At 40.4% G+C, this 17,502-nt stretch overlaps 1 protein-coding gene across 9 annotated transcripts in view; it reads right to left on the bottom strand.

The window, feature by feature from the left end:
- Nucleotides 1-845: 845 nt before the first annotated feature.
- Nucleotides 846-17,502, bottom strand: part of LOC125241897 (titin) — a 123,717-nt gene continuing 107,060 nt past the window's right edge. For 3 of the 9 annotated variants that reach the window (XM_048150595.1, XM_048150596.1, XM_048150597.1), the window contains 15 exons: nt 17,029-17,228; nt 16,128-16,295; nt 15,156-15,179; nt 13,633-13,783; nt 12,972-13,128; nt 11,801-11,911; nt 11,021-11,130; nt 10,228-10,342; nt 8,539-8,698; nt 8,019-8,230; nt 7,219-7,443; nt 6,631-6,779; nt 6,139-6,270; nt 5,429-5,559; nt 846-4,515 (listed from right to left, as the gene is read on the bottom strand). In XM_048150595.1, the coding sequence (XP_048006552.1) occupies nt 4,442-4,515; nt 5,429-5,559; nt 6,139-6,270; nt 6,631-6,779; nt 7,219-7,443; nt 8,019-8,230; nt 8,539-8,698; nt 10,228-10,342; nt 11,021-11,130; nt 11,801-11,911; nt 12,972-13,128; nt 13,633-13,783; nt 15,156-15,179; nt 16,128-16,295; nt 17,029-17,228 (2,119 nt within the window). In that variant the 3' untranslated portion in view covers nt 846-4,441. The remainder of the gene's footprint in view (nt 4,516-5,428; nt 5,560-6,138; nt 6,271-6,630; nt 6,780-7,218; nt 7,444-8,018; nt 8,231-8,538; nt 8,699-10,227; nt 10,343-11,020; nt 11,131-11,800; nt 11,912-12,971; nt 13,129-13,632; nt 13,784-15,155; nt 15,180-16,127; nt 16,296-17,028; nt 17,229-17,502) is intronic. The other 6 variants (XM_048150598.1, XM_048150600.1, XM_048150602.1 and 3 more) reach the window with 6 other exon arrangements.

The raw sequence follows: 17,502 nt of genomic DNA, 5'->3' as shown, positions 1-17,502 counted from the left end.
TACTTTAAATCAAGTTATAGACACTTCATATTTCAACAAGTTCCATATATGGAACAAGTAACAAGTTCATCTTCATAGTACTATACTGGATATTGTTTGCTTGGCCATAAAATAATGGGCGAATGTATAGAGGTCCTATACCCTACAATCCACACGACGTATACTTCAAATATGAGATCCAAGATTTTTTTTACGTAGTCATAGTCATTGACGTCATTGTACTTATTCCGTAAATAAATCACGTCAGACAAAAAAATAATACAATGAAGTTTCTTTATTAAGGCCATCTAGAGATAGTTTACCTAGTCAAATTGAGATCAATTATATTATAATTCAGTCTACAATACTTTCACGTAGTAGGTACATTACTACTACGTGAAAGTTTTCAAAACTGCAAGATTTCCACATTTCTAAAAGTTCTATACCTACTTTTGTGTGGGCAACGGGCATTCCATTTCAAGAAAACAATATTATTTTCATCAAATTATCCTTTATATTTTTGGAAATTATTCGAAGCTAACTTCAGTTTGTAAGCGGGCGACTAACTGTTATTTATCTACTGTTGTGGAAGACTCGAATTTATTAATTGTTTAACTTGTGTAAACATTCTCATCCTACTTCGTTTATTATTGTTTGTGAATTTTGGAAATAAACTTCTTAAATTATGTATAGTTTCATTTGACATTGCCTATACAGGTTACTTTAAGAGGTTGAATTTCATCTTCCCACATCTTTATGTGGTCCAATAATCATAGTTAGAACTACTAAAAATTGCAGCGCTAATAAGCGAAAAGACTAAAAAAAAACAATTGAGGTAGAATGGAGAAAAATAAAACCACTGCCAATAATTGTTAAGGTACGTATATTGAAGATTACCAAAATAATCGATCAGTAGGTTAATATTCTACAATTACACCGTAAAACATATTGTCTCGTAGCACCACTTGATTATATATATATATAAGTATCAAAATCCGTATTTTAAACTTAATTACATTAAATTTCAAAAATGACAATGACAGGAATGTATCAAAAGTCAACTAAGCTGACTGCAGGAATATTCAATTCTACTATAAATATAAGCACAGCTACCATGAGTTGCCTTAAAACTTTAGTTATATTTTCAGCGTGCACAGGGTCGTTTCATTGATCACACCATTATTGTCCCGGAGCAGTAATTTCCTCTTTTTGACACATGACAGCGTCCACAAAACGTAAACTCGAGCGACCTAATGAAATTTAAAATAAAATCCTGTAATAATATTTAAAAAAATCAAGTACATAAGTAAAGTGTATAAAGTCAGTTGATTGAAATCGTATATTTTATAATATACTATTAGGTACTTTAAAAACCAATTAAAAATTACAGTAAAATTAAATAATATGAAGAACAGTTTTATTATAATAATAACACTAATGAACAAAGCATGAACGTAGGTACAATAACCGTTTTGTTTAAGCGCCTCCTTGTACATAGAGCCTAATCAATTCAACCAATTCGTAAAGAATCGCTAGATTTGGCAAATGATATGTCTTAGCCACATCGCAACATACTTCAAAACAAATGTGTCTAAAAGAGGGACTTACAGCTCCTAATATAATTATTATCACTATTATAGTGCGAAAGGTGCAACCTCTAACATAAACATCAAGCATCAACTCATGGTGTTGCTACGCCGAATATCTGCCATATTTATTGTATTTAATTCAAAAACCGTTCTAACGATTCGGTTCTAGACATATAAACTTGTGTTTATAACACAACCTTTTATTTATCAAAAATCCTTGAACGCATTTTTCAAATAAAATCTATTGTGTAAAATACAAATCCCTCCGAAAGATGGCACAACTCTAGCGTGACATGTGAGCGCAACTTTTATTTTTATTTTATTTAAAAACAACTCTTACGGGCTTACAGGTGATCCCAAAATGCTCACAAGATTGTGCTTATTACAAAAAAGTCATATGATAATTTAATTACAAGCAGCCGATGAGCTCTAACCTCCACTATAATAACACTAACGATGCAAAATCACAGAATTATCTTCGAATTATTTTTAAAAAATGCGTTCAAAACTCCTCATGTCAAACACCTACAACCACAATTGAGCACAACTTGCATTACCAGTTCCACAACCCATACAATACAACGTAGCAACAGAGGCAAGAGTACTAAAGAAATATGCATGCGCTCTCATTCACTTCAGATGTCAAAATAATTATACCTCTTCAAGAACTAAGAACGTTTTCACATGGTCTCATCCATGGATAGCTAGGAATAAAAAATACGATGGGAATCTAAAGAGGGTATTTTATTACAGTGACGGAATTACGTTATGTTTTTCTCTAGTGATATATTTTAAAATCGACCTTTTTTTTCACGGGACAAGATTCACCGAAAGGTACATTTTTTCTGCAATTGACCCCCATATAAGATTTTGGGTGACCCATGAAACAAACAGTCGCTGCATTGTATAAACACATTGCAATTTTGGATTTTAAAATTTTACCCCTGGAACGCCGTTGTCAAAAATTTTGTACTGTATTTATAACCTTCAATTTGTTCATTAGAAATAAATTGTCTATGACAGATGTGGAACAAGGCGTTTGAGGGGTCCAAGAATAAGTAATAAGTAAAATATAGGAATGCATTTTTGAAACTTACTATTAAATTTTTTGATGAGTATTTATCAATTTAAGCGATAGATATCTGTTGAAGCGAAATGCATATATCCTTACAATTTCACTATGGCGACTTGCCTCCACTGCTAGGTTTTAACATCCCTCTAAAACTATATTTACAACTACTTTTATAATATAAACACCACATTTCATTTTTTAATGCATTAACCGTTGTGAGATTCTTTAACTCTGTGAACGCCACGCTAATGTGCACATTTTTGCCCACTTTTGTTACAAATTCGTATGCAAATTGCAAGGGGGTCTACTTTTCTCTGCAGCTGACTGTACAAGAATTGATATTGGGCTGTGTAGTCGCTTGCATTAAATGGACTTTGACGATCAAATAGTAAAGATAATAATCAAATAAGTTTACTGTTTTTTTGCTATATTTTAGATGGTAGGCCACGTAAACGCAGTCAGTGTATAATAAATGTTTAGTGCAATATTCACTAAAAAACACAATTGCAAGAAAACTTGGCAGTGTCATTAAAATTCTACTAAGTAATGACATAATTTATAAGCTCAGTATTTCATTAGTTTCCGTGAAATAATACAAATAAAAAATAATGCTAGTCAAATAAGCGGGAGAATCATATCATCATATAATATTATGTTTAAAATTTCATCGTATGTTTTCAGAATGTTTTTTTGTGAGAATCCGACATATACTTACAAAAGTATTTTTATAGAAACACAAATCTCTGAAAAAGAAAACTACACGAACAGCTGAGCTTATTACAATACTTATCTTAAAAAATCATTCGCAAAGCGTTGTACACAATAACAGGTACAAATTAATTATAAAACCTAAGCCGGTATATTAAAAAGCTTTTTAAACCTTTTATTTTGGCACAATGTTAGTAAATGTATATCAAAATATTAATATTATAGAAAAAATCTGAATTACTAAAATAAAAAGCTTATATTTGCATCGCAGTAAAGATTTTATGATTTACATTTACCGGTATACGAGAAATAACACACTGTTATCTATAATTGTTGTATTTATTAGGTATAATAACATTATTTATATTATTGCCTGAAAAACACGTGCGTATAGTCTATATAAAAAATCACTTTAAAATGATCTTGATTTTGACGTAACTGGTTGTAAAATATGTATATTTTTACGCTAGATATACAGAATATTAACATTTTGTAAAAAAATAGACTATGGCCTTATTTAGCAGGCTTCCAAAATATCAATGCGTACTTTGCGGGTATGCGTTTCAAAATACTTTTTTTTTTTTTTTCAAAATACTTTTACCTTTTAAATCACTGGTAATTGATTTGTCTTAATTAGTAAAATTTGTATATTATTATCTAAATATAAAAGTATAATGGACGGAATCGTAATAATACATAACACATGTACACTAGGTCATTCCTCAATAGGCAGTGAGTTAACTTGAGATATTATTTTGAGCTTACAATGCGTTTAAAATTATCTACCATAAGAATAATAAATACAGTAGATGCATGTATAACAAACAAGTGTCATACATTTTTTCCCACAATTTTTCATCTTGGGTCATATATGACCCATACATGTTTTGGGTCATATATGGAACACAAAAAACGATTTTGGGCAAATCCGAATTATTGCCGAATGTCTAAAAAACAAGCAGTAATTTTCAAAGTACATTGGACGGATCTTCCTACGAGTTTTCATAGTTTTTTAGGTTAATATTTAAATATTCTTATGGCATAAGTACTCTAGTGGGCGCCTAAAGTACAATTGGGGCCAATTTATGGTTCTTTACTCCCGCCATTCCCTGGACGCTTGGAAAGTGCGTACTTCTGATGAAGTAAATGTTGTCAAACCTTGAGGACCTGCAACGAAAAATGTTTTAATAGTAGGTTTTTAGAGACTTTCGGAACAAAATGGATGTAACAAGGATATCTCGTCAGTAAAAGCTTTCAAGTACGGTGTTATTCTGAAAATAAGAAAATTGGTGTTCTTTAAACTTCTTTAACATGACTAAGGGCCACTTGCACCAACGGAAATGGAGAACCCTCCATTTTATGTGGAATTTGACAGATGACAGCCTACTAACCCTGAGTTAAGTGGTCGGTGCAAGTGGGCCTAATTAATGTATATTCAATGGAAGGCGACTAGACTACACAAGCATTGTAGCGCCATATACATATGTGAAGTTAAGTACTAACTTCTAGGGTCCAAGATGGCTGACTCACGGATCAATGGAGAGATTACACCAGGGTCTATAGAAATACCACTCTGACGCGTCGGCACACCTCGGACACTGGCGATCAAATATATGAAAGAGGCGCGTTCCTAGCACACAGTCTAAGCTCGTGTAGGATGCTTGTGTGAGTGAGATATGACAGATCGACTGTTCGCGTTTTTGACAGGCGGTAACTGTGAGGTAACTGAGAGGGGGTGGGGTGGCACTTTCAGCGGGGAGCGGGAGTGGCCATACTGTACGATAGTACTCTTTATTATACTGTGGCGTCGGCCTGGCTTCGGCGTGACGTCACCACCGTCGGGGGCGGTCCATTGTTACACCACCTCGGTCGCCGAGCGAGCAAAGATGGCTGACTCACGGACCGATGAAGAGAGTAACTAGACCAGGGTATAAGAAGTACCAGTAATCCAAGTATTTTCCTCAACGCGTCGGCCTGGCTACATGACGTCACCGTAGGGGCATTCCATTGTCCACGGAAGGCTGAATCACGGACCGGTGAGAGTAACCAGGGTATAAGAAATACCAGTCCAAGTATTTACCTCTGACGCGACGGCCTGGCTTCGGCGTGACGTCACCGTCGGGGGCGGTCCACTGTTCCACCACCTCGGTCGCCGAGCGAGCCAAAGATGGCTGACTCACGGACCGATGGAGAGAGTGACGCGACCAGGGCCTAAAGAAAAACACCATTAGTACAAACAATAATGAGTTAATGTCAATCATGAGACAATGGGAGCCTGGGGTCCGCTTTGACAACTAATCCCAAGATTTGGCGTAAGCTCGGGTGCAAATGGATTAAGGCGACTGCCATCTGACCTTCCAACAATACTAATTGTATGGGAAAAGTTTTTCGCGATTTGTGACTTTTCTAGCCCGAATTTTTTTTTTTGGTCCCATATAAGCTTTTGATCCTGGGTAGGAATGGGATCGATTGGCGCCAAAAATTTAGTCAAAAATATTCTCGCACCCTGTAGGTATGTTTTTTCATAAATCTGTAAATGCCATTTTTCATCATTCTGAAATCGAGGTATGGTCTCCTTAGACCATTTTCGCCTAGGACCACGGGATCTCATAGCTGCCCTTACTGCCCCGCTATCAAAATACATCCTGTATTTCTGGGGACCGTTTCTCGAAAGGTTTGTATTACAAATGTGTTTCCATGACAACCCATACGATTTGACAGTTCGCGCACTTGTAACACAAGGCTTGTACCTTTCGAGAAACGGGCCCCTGGTCAGGCTTTAATACTAACTGGTTCTGATGGAAAGGATGTTCGGAATCGCTATCGTCATCGTAGTACCGGCCGAGCTGCGTGCCCGCTGACACCTCAGAGTGGCTGTCAGCTTCCTCGCGTGCGTAGTCCACCATCATCTCAGACATTGATCTGTGGATAAAACAACAGTTAATCATTATCATCGTCCTCCTTGCGTTATTTCGGCGACAATGAATGGGTAAGCCCATTCATAATTTCTCCCAATCTTGACCATAGACTAGCCAAAGGCAAAGACGTGGCCTACGATGGAGTGAGCTCACCCAGAAGATGCCTGTTCACCCTTGATTTAAAGGTTGCCGGGTTATATGAGCTCGGAAATATAGCCGCCGGCAAGGAATTCCACTCCTTGGCAGTGCGCATAAGAAAAGAAGAAGCAATTCGCGGAATATCTAACAAGAAAGGATGGAAACCGGCCGTGCGTCTAAGAGTCTTGATGAAAATGTTCAGCTTGATCAAAGAAATATTCTTTACCTCATGTCAACATGGTCGCTCCTATATGAAGAGCGGCGGGAACGACCAGGCTCACGAAGGGAAGTGGCGTCGCTGTCATATTCGTAGAGGGTAGGCAGAGAGCTCCGGCGGGACCGGGAGTCCCATTCGCTCTTCTTGCGGTAGCGGTTCTGTGGACACATTTTTTTTTTAAATTTGTTTTTGCACATTCAAGGAAAGTTAGAAGATGGCCATAGGACCTTATGGTTCAGAGCCTATGCAGTTTGGGTCAGAGGATGCCTATGATAAGAATGTACATATGAGGATCTTTCACTTATCAGGAGCGATAATAATGAACCAGTTTGATCAAACTCCTTGCGAATGGAAGAACCAGTTAGTGAATTATTCTGGACGATGGTTACTTGAAGGACTACTCAATGCTAAGTTACCTCAGATTTTTCTGGAAGAGGCGCAAGGATCCTTATGATGACTTCCCATTTGTGAGGACTGTACAGCGGTGCGAAGCGATTATCGTGAGCCACTCTGGTGAAGTTCTCGCGAGTGGAGGAGCGAGCTAGTTCGCGACGGAGTGTGGACTAGTGGGTGATGGGCTCATACTATATAAGTTACCTTGGGTTTTTCCGGAGGAGGAGCTAGAATCCTTATAATGACTTCCCATTTGTGAGGACTGTACAGCGGTGCGAAGCGGTGGTCGTGAGCCACTCTGGTGAACTCCTCGCGAGTGGAGGAGCGAGCTAGTTCGCGACGGAGTGTGGACTCGTGGGTGATGAGTTCGCGCCAGCGGAGACGCTCCTCGCGGGTGAGGCGGTAGGCACGCTCCGACTCTTGAAGAACCTTGAGAAAGAATGTTGGGTGAGAATAAATGATAAAATTAATAAACCCTACATTTGGTCGAATGGAAGCTTTGTTATCGAAGGAATTTGGTATTGTTTGGTGTGGTTTAGGTGGCATTAATTAACGTGAATCTTTGGTAACATCAACTTATGTAGGTACTTAAGTGATCTGTCTTTTGGAAAGGACTTACTATGGACTACTTTGCCTTTATTATCGGTGGATGTCACACAGACATAAAACCATGGTAGTACAATTTCAACATTATCCCGGTACATGGGGTAGCAAGGTTAGGAAAATAGTTTTAAAAGCTCAGGAGAGCAGAATGGTGAACTAGCTTGGATTATAAAGTAGCTGCCTGCCATCCTGAGCCTCAGTGCTAAGCACCCTAGTCAGCACACTCCAGTTCTGAGGAACAGGAGGCACTGGCACGGGCTCCGGTACATCTTCATCGTCATCACGGTACAGCGGGTTGCGAGCTGGTGGTATCTCAGGAGACCACTCTCCTTTGGGGTTTAGAAAATAGTTTTAAAAGCTCAGGAGAGCAGAATGGTGAACTAGCTTGGATTATAAAGTACCTCATCCTGAGCCTCAGTGCTAAGCACCCTAGTCAGCAGACTCCAGTTCTGAGGAACAGGAGGCGCTGGCACGGGCTCCGGTACATCTTCATCGTCATCACGGTACAGCGGGTTGCGAGCTGGCGGCAGCTCGGGTAGCAGCGGCAGGTTGGACGGCTGGTACTGGGATTGCTTGATCAATTCTGGTGAGAAGAGATCGGGGCCACCTTTGCCTGTGGAAGATTTTTGAATATTGTTAGGAGTAAGGATCAGAAGCACTTTAGTTATTTGTTTCTAAAAACAGCGACTGAGCATTAAGCATCGTTTCTTGAGATTAGTATATCAGTCGTTTTATCAGGTAATTTGAATGAACCAAGTAACGAAATATTGTCTTCTGATGTTAATTAAATTCATTGTTTAGATCAACAAGTCAACAGTGCTATGCGCAGGTTATTTTGTGGCACGTTCCTTACACTTAGGTTCATGATGGTGAATTGCTGACAGGCAGGTGCTAGGGTGCATAACACCTAAGACTGCTTACCAATGTATTTCTGTGGTGGCAGCGATAGTGGAACGCGTTCCATCTTGGGTGTCAGCGTCATGCCTGAGGCACTGCTGATGTCGGAGAAATTCTCCCATTGGGCTTCCGGAAGCGTATGGTTGCGGATTGTCACGTCGAACTGCGGGGGCGGCGGGGGCACCTGGAATGGGTATACAGTTAAAATATAGTTGCTTAGCAAGGTAAAGCAAAAAAAAGGGTTTAGTGTGAAACGTCAGTCTAGCCTTAAATAGTCACATTGATATAATCTTTATTTACATGAACATATTTACATAATTATATAAGAAACTAAGACTGAACTTAAAAGCTAGATAATGTCTAAAATACGCCCTTGAGGCATTGTACCAAGGATACGGCGACATTTCCTCGCTGTATCGCAATGCTGATACGTTGTGCGAGGAAGTCACCAGCTCTTCGGTCACCAGTTACCTCAACCAAACGCTTCGCGATTTCTGTGAACAACTTGTTCGCGCCGTGACCCCAATGGACTGCGTTCCACATTGATACTCGTTTGAAAGTCATGTGATGAGAAAGATAGAATCAATGTGGAAGGAAGTAACGGGAGAGGAAAACTGAGGAATTCTTAGGTGGATGGACTGTGTGAGAGATGATATGAAACAAAAGCAAGTTAATGACGAGATGACGGGTGATAGAAATGTACGGAAGAGGAAAACATGGTGTGCCGACCCCAAGTTACTGGGATAAGGGCAGGAAAATGATTGATACTCGTTTTGATATAATCGAAATATTCTTGTAAAAAATAATTAGACGGGAATTGTCCCCTGAGCAGGTCCATTCAGAATGGTTTCGGGAAATAGCAAGACTATAACGAAAATAAAACAAAACATACGAACGTGTCATGCTATATATTATTTCAGTCGGTCTCAGTACAGGACGTACTGACCCTGTCTGAACTAGCAGGACAACGAATGTTTCCGTAAAATTACGAAGTAAAAGCTTTTCGTACTACATCTAAAAGTACCTAATGAAAAAAAAATGACAATTATTCGTGATTAAGAAACTGTGATTAAACACTTCGCTGCGCTCAAAAATTCAGATAATGGATATAGCTCGGAAAGCGGCCAAGTTAAAGTGGGACTGGGCTGGCCGCGTCTGTCGCATGCCGGATGACTTATGGGCCAAGACTACCACGCAGTGGGAGCCCCTCGAGTCAAACCGAGGATCCGGCAGACCGCGTCGGCGATGGCAGGATAACTTAAAATCCTTTTTTAACCCCCGACGCAAAAACGACGGGGTGTTATAAGTTTGACGTGTCTGTCTGTCTGTCTGTCTGTTTGTCTGTCTGTGTGTGTCTGTCTGTGGCACCGTAGCTCCCGAACGGATGAACCGATTTCGATTTAGTTTTTTTTGTTTGAAAGCTGAGTTAGTCGGGAGTGTTCTTAGCCATGTTTCATGAAAATCGGTTTACTATGTCGCGGTCGGGGGTTTTTTCAAAATTTTAATTTTGTGGTTAGGTTATTGAGAGACCGTTCAGTTATCGCACAAAACCGAGAGGAATGGAAAAAGAGGGGGAGGCCTTTGCCCAGCAGTGGGACACAATAGGCTCATAATAACTGTGAAGAAGATCTCGTTCTGCTAGGAGGAGCAGAGGAGGAGTAGGCAGATTTAGGAGGAAGAGTTTCTAAAGCTTTTAGTACGAGTAGTAGGTACCTGTTTGTATTCAGTGACCAGTCTCTTGTGCCGCTCGATGTCTTCGATAGTCTTCTTTTCTGTGATGGTACGCAGGAACACATCGTCGACCACGTGGGACGTGATCTCGGGTTTCCTGTTACGACAATTTAAAAAAATCAAACAAAATTACTTAAAATAAGTCTTCTTCTTGGAACAAGCGCTGGTCGCTTCGGAACTTATGTGCGAAATGTCATTTGATATTTGCCAGTCGCTTTTTGGTGAAGGAAGACATTGTGAGGAAACCGGACTAATTCCAATCAGGCCTAGTTGCAACTTCGGGTTGGAAGGGAAATGGCAGTCACTTTCGTAAAACTAGTGCCTATGTCAAATCTTGGGATAAGTTGTCAAAGCGGACCCCAGGCTCCCATGAGCCGCGGTGAACGCCGGGACAACGCAAGGAGGACGATGATAGAGATTCTTCTTCTTCTAGCTAAATCCTAATCCTAAATTGAAGCATTGCACCAAGGATGATGGTGGAATTCTCTTGCTGAACCGCAGTGCTGATATGTTGACCGAGGAAGACGCCAGCTCTTCGGTCACCTAGACGCTTCGCGATTTACGGACCAACGCGCAGCGTCTGGTTGCAGTTTCAACGCCAGAGGTACAAAATGGTAAGTATGTATTAGTATTCCAAGATTATAATGTTTTTGTGGACAATAATAGCCTATGTAGGTTATTACCATTTTTGGTTTGAGAATTGAACAAACACAGAAGACGGGTATTGGAATTGTGACCATAGGAGTTAAAGGTTATTTCTTTTGGGTTTTCTTACCTGGCCGGAAGGATAGGCGTCTCAGGAATGGGCTCCAAGCTCTCCATCAGAACCTCATGTTCCTCTGTCTCCAGACGTTCGCTCATCACCGGTGGTGGCGGCGGCGGCTTCTATATAATCACAGTTTGGAATGTTACTAGTTGAATGGAGCGAGGTCTTAAGGGGCCCATAGATTAGGATATAGGTCTGTCAGTTATTAGGCCATTTGCGATTAAATGTCTGGCCGATATCGTACGGCTAACTGATAATCAATGGGACCCTTTAGTGTCAACCAAGTGGTGCAAATTTCATGTCATTTTGTTGATTGTATTTGGCGAAATGTGTCTACCAAAGTTCAATCAATGGTGCTCAAGAAATGGTAACAAATCATTGGAATTTAAGACATGAAATTGTGACCATTGTTGACTCAAGACCTCGCTTAATATAATCTGGAGTTTAGCTACTGTTATAACTGTTAGGTAGGTATGAATTTGTGTTATAAATCATGATATTTATTAAATGTAGCGGCCAAAAAAAGCAAAATCAAGCTGTAGTCGTATACGTCGTATTTAAGGATAATTGCTATCCATTAGGGAGAAAGCTTAGGCATACCTAAGTTTTGGAGGGTGCAGTCTCTTAGATTTTTGGTACCTATCAATCATTCTGTTGAATAACTTGCTGTCTTGTAGAACAATATTAACAATAATATGTATGGATAGAAGATAAAATTAGGTATAACGCAAACCTTTTCTGCAAGCGATACAATTAGCTACACATTTGGCCACTCCAGTACACTCATACCTTGATATGGAACATCCTGGCATGCGACCGATCAGTGACCTCGGTCACCGAATGCGTGTCTGTCATCTCAGTGTTCAAGGACACGATGGAGCGCGGCCGCCTTGCCCATTCCTGGTTAGTGATTGGTTAGAATGTAGATGCTGTGATTGGTTGGGGCGATTCGTGGGCTCTGATTGGTCAGTCGTTGGTTGACAAACAGGGCCGGATTGTATAATTTGTATATTCAAATACAGGCGTTGTGCAATCTTGTACACAAATATGAACGGTATGAGAGAGAAGTGACAACATATTTGTTTTGATTGTCAACCAATGATATGACCAAAATAACATTAAAGTTTAGAAATGATTCGTTACACAAAAACACACAGAAATTAATTTGAAATGTAATGATTATTATTTAAAACTCAGATTAAGGTGGTCGATTGTAACGTGCCAATTAAATGTAGGTTTAAGTTAAATTTTGAATATGGTCATGATTTAAATGGGGGGATGTTGTTAACCTTTTTGAACTTGTGGGACATTGTGAATTTGAATCCCATCAGGTTCGAAGACAAAAGCACACACACGTGTTTCATAATCCTCTAGTACATACCTGTCTTTCGAGCAAAAAATAACCCACGCGCTTTTAATCACTTTTCATTCTCGACCTTTCACTCATGAACACACACAGTTCACCCTTAATTCCTTCAGTTCTCTCCCTGTACTTGTCTCGTGATCAGTGAATTTTGAACCACATGAATATTCTCTATCAGCCTTCATTCCATAATTTACCCTCGAAGAAGCAAAATCGTTACGCAATGTTACGTCACCTCTAGAGGTACCTGTAGTGAAATATTGTTTATTCTCCAGATACACAAATTCCATGTTAGATTCCGCGGCCAGAGGAGAAGCTCCTGTTGACACTGCGTGCAACGGATTATGGGCATTCGACCTCTTTAATACCTCTTCAATCCCTACCTTTCACCAGTTTCACCCATGAACAGTGATCATACACACAAGCACACTATAATTCCATATCCTCCATGTTACATGATCTTCTAGTACCTGTCGCTCCTTGCTGACCTGCAAGTATAGCAGACGACCTTCAGGCGAAGTTCCTATCATATACCTTGACCACACACACACAAGCACTCTAACTCCATAACCCCCATGTTACATGATCTCCTAGTACCTGTCGCTCCCTGCTGACCTGCGAGTAGAGTTGCGCGGGGCGCGGCGGACGCGCGGGCGGGGGCAGGTGCGCCTGCCGCGCGGGGAGGGGTAACGCCACTGGCGACACCGTGCGGACAGACTCTTGCCGTTCATGCTCCTCTAGTATCATGGTTTGCCTGGAGTTGAGAATATAGGTTAGATTGGTGAAATCTGATGATGATACCAGATCATGATACAGTCATGACACAATCAGCAAAAGATCACTTTCAAATAAACAAACACACAACATTCCAAATAAACTTAAAATTATGCTTCAGCTACAAAGCCCGTTTTCTCCTACTCTCACACTCAGTAGAGCATTTGAGCCTTTTGGGTCGGCCGAAACGAAGCTCAATATTATTATGTACTGCAGTGTACTTGACCTTGAAGGGTAATTCAAGCGCTCTTACTAGTAGCAGTGTACTCGACATTGCAAGGTCGGGCACAGCCCGACATTAAAGCGTGCTCTTACAAATAGCAGTGCACTTGACGCAACCCGTCGGGCACAACCCGACATTCAAGCGCGCGAAACGCATTCTCACATTCAGCAGTTCACATGACTCTGTAGAATCGGGTGCAACCCGACATTCAAGCGCGCGTAGTGCGCTCTTAGATCCCAAAGACTTGTAGATGGCACTAACCTGATGCTGCCTCCATCAGTCTCGGTGGGAGTCAAGGTGGATGGTGGGGAGGGTGGGGCCGGAGGTCGTTGAACCCGGACCCGGACGTCGAAGGCGGGCGCTGCGTGCAAACGGCCGTTAGATGTGGTCGTTTCGTGTGTTTCTCCGTAACCTGGTTAGTTGGTTATTTTGTTACTATTGTTACATAGTAAAATGTGCTTTTCACAAAAAAAGCACTTATACTTCAGAGCGTGTCTCTTTTTATAAACTTTTTAATTTTTTTATGAATTTATGTTATTTTTACCCAGAATTATTAGGTTTTTCAATTCTAACAGGTAAAAAAGTGTCCCATACAACTTTTTCCTATTGTTCGATCTATCTTTTCCTTATATGTAGATACTTAGTTTTTATGGGGTAACGAAAGTGTATGGAGATTCTGGGACCCTTTTTTCGCCTATTGAGATAGATAGTGCTCATGATTCTGAGTGGAACTGACCAAAAATTCGTGTGATACCTCATCAAAGTAAGTCCGTTATCATTAATAGTGATTAAAATTCATTCAAGCATTCATTTTAAAGTATCATTTTGTGATTAATTAGGTGACATAAGTGACATTCCGGTTAAATTTGTTGAACGGTTTAACTGTTTAAAATAAAATTGTTCTCGATTGTTTTATTTATTTCACAAGTAGGTGCAGGTTAAAAACTATTTACTCAATGCAGTTACACGATATAAGTATTTAATTAGAAATATCAACCTATAAAAACTAAATAATCTATGTAGTTATAAATTAATAAGATTCATGTTTTATATAAATGTGTGTATGTCGGCGGCAGATCGTAATATCCGTCATATTATTATAAATACTAAGCATTTCGAGAAAAGTGAAATTATATTTTTCATTCACTGAGTCGACAGAGCCCTGTTGAGAGGGATACAGCCTATCACATTATGCGTCGCTTTTTCACTTACAGAAAGTAAGAACCAGCGTGCTAGGTCATATCACGCGACCATGCTGGTCCGGCGGGGTTCCTATTTCTGGACAGTTTGACCTTCGAGTATCTTAAGCAACTTAAAGACTATCCTGCCTATTGTCGAGGATTCATTAAGACGGTGCGCGAGCTTTCATACAATTTTAGTTTCAGTTCGAACCATTTAGGCACTAGTCCCACCAAAAGCGATTACATCATGAGCTTATCAGCTATAAAAACGAACAAAAGGTAGTCGCTCCCACGTAAATAAAAGAGAAGCGATGTTAGCGCGAGCGAGTTATACTCCTAGATCATCATCGTCGCCGAGCCGATGAAATATTATAAATCGCTCGCTCTGTTTTTTTACTCGGTGTTTGTGGGACCAGTGCACCAAATCAGCCGACCGGTCCAATAACGTAATGCAATGAAATGGCCACTATTTAAAAAAGCCCGTAACTACCGTCAAAACATTACACAGAACTTTGCGACCAAGCGAATTTTACGAACAGCCGCCGACAAACATTAAAAAACATTCACATAATTTAACCATGCATAATTTTACAGGAATCGAACCTATGAACATTGCAGTCTCCTGAACTGAAAATAGATGAAATATAATATTAAATAAAGAAAATATAAGGTATTTCGACAGAACGCTGACGCCAAGTTTCTTTTAATAATGTAAGAGATTTCCAACTCAAATAAGTAGGTAAACCTTTTGAAGAGTCAATATCTTTTTTACTAAAGTACGTAAGTTTCGTACTAAACATATAAAATTATCAATGCGAAAAAGATATACCTACCTATAGCCTCATAACGCTCACCATACAAAAATAAATGCTATTCTGATCCTAGGCTCAAACATGTATGTACATGTTAAATTGACCTGAGTTTCGTTTGATCGGATAATTTTAGAAAAATGAGTAGCCATTTTATTTGTTTAGCCAAGTTAAAATTCTATTGAAACAATAATGTACATTGAGTTAAGCTGCAAGAGGATAGAGCGTCGAGAGTAAGTTCCAGACTTGTAAAGCGGGCTTCTGTCGTAATAAACAGTTTTACTTTATCCCAAAAATCTCGCTACTTAACCCTTACGGCCCGGCCACGACATTGGTCTAAGCGCGACAGCGGTGAGCGGCAGCCATACGAGCGAATGAAAAGTCCCATCGCTGTATCTCGCTCCAATGTATGGCCACGCTGTCGCGCTTAGATCAATATCCTGACTTGGTGGCTGCCTGAGTGGATGCTCGGTCGGCGGCGTGCAGCGGGGTGGCGTGAGTGATCGCTATACAGCCAGGACTCAGGACACTTATATGAGTTTGACATGCACGCCGCACGCCCAGCCCATCATAACGCCCAATACGAGCGTGCAATCAGGGGAGTTACCATGACGTGCTAAAGCCGTTCAGTTTAGGTTGAGAGAGAGGGACGGAGCTATGTAACTGCTATAGCTGTGTCCCTTTCTCTCAACCTAAACTGAACGTCTTTAGTACGTCGTGGTAACCCCCCAGGCCTTACACCTGCTAACTACATGTCAACCCTTACCTTCGCTATGGTACTCGTCGATCATGAACGCCTGGTTGGTATGTGCGTGTTCGGCCTCGCTCGGGGTCTCCGAAGGGTAATCGGAGGGTATCGTGTCGGAGGCCACACTGGCGCTTTCGGCCTCCGCGGCCAGTGGGTACACTGGGTGGGCGCGGGGGATTTTCACCTCTGGAAATAAGTAAAACTTTTTTAATATAGGTTCAGTGTGGATACTGCAAGCAGTTAAACCTTGGAAGGTGAACCTGCTGAACGCATATCATTCATCACTTGTCCAGGCCGTTTTCGGAACCAGCCCTGTTCCTCGCCTTGCTATCGCCTTTTTGCCCCACCCAACCATACGGTTATTTTTGAAGGCGGGTTTTTTTAATCTTGATTTTTAGTGGTTCCTATTGATATTGTAAGTATCAATCCGAATATGCGTACAGTAGTGAAAGAATTATCCTTTAACTCCTAACCATTGAGGAGTTGACCTTCCATCATCAGCTCAGCCACATAAAATTATTACCATCAGGCGTAAATACTGGTGTACCTTTGAAAAATACACTAAAAACATTACATGTGCCTATAACATTTGAAGAGTTCCCTCGATTTCTCCAAGATCCCATCATCAGACCCCCGACTTGGTGCCAATGGGACAAAAAATTGAAAATCGGTTCACGATTCTCGGAGATATCGAGTAACATACATACAAAAAAAATATTCAGTCAAATTGAGAACCTCGTCTTTTTTTAAAGTCGGTTAAAAAGTTACAATGATATCACAGATAATTTTTTTTTTTAATCTGTTTTTTTTTTTAAATATATTTAGGAGCCTTGGTCCATGGGACTATGTCGGCTCCGTTAGGCCACTTCATATTATCAACAATAAATATACAAACTCATTATAAAAAATTGATCATTACCTTGTATACTTTCTCTGCTAACAATAGAAGCAGAGGAGTCATCGATCAACCTCCTCGGAGCTGGCAGCGCGCGTCTCCTCAAGCACAGATACGACACTCCAAGACCCAGCAGCAGAAGGGTTAAGAACAAGATGGCGCAGATGATCATCAAGATGTGGGTGCCGGCGAGGGGCGCCGCTGGCGGCAGAGGAGTCTCAGGCCTGTAAAAGGGTTAATAATGCTTAGAAGAATACTTTATTTAACATCAAATTGGACAAATACAAGATAGATAGGTACATACAACACAAACTAGATGCTAAATGGGATCCCACTCAGCATGTTGCCACGGCAAGCCACGACGCTGATTTTCAGTGGGACCCGACTTAATAAACTAAGCTAAGAACTAAACTAAAACTAAAACGAGTGACAGCACAAACATCAGGGAACAGTTAGATATGAACTATACAAGTAAATTGACAGAGTGTCCACAAGATT

Source organism: Leguminivora glycinivorella, chromosome Z (assembly GCF_023078275.1).
Source record: "Leguminivora glycinivorella isolate SPB_JAAS2020 chromosome Z, LegGlyc_1.1, whole genome shotgun sequence".
Classification (NCBI taxonomy): Eukaryota; Metazoa; Arthropoda; class Insecta; order Lepidoptera; family Tortricidae; genus Leguminivora; species Leguminivora glycinivorella.
This window is presented reverse-complemented; position numbering and strand designations above follow the sequence as displayed.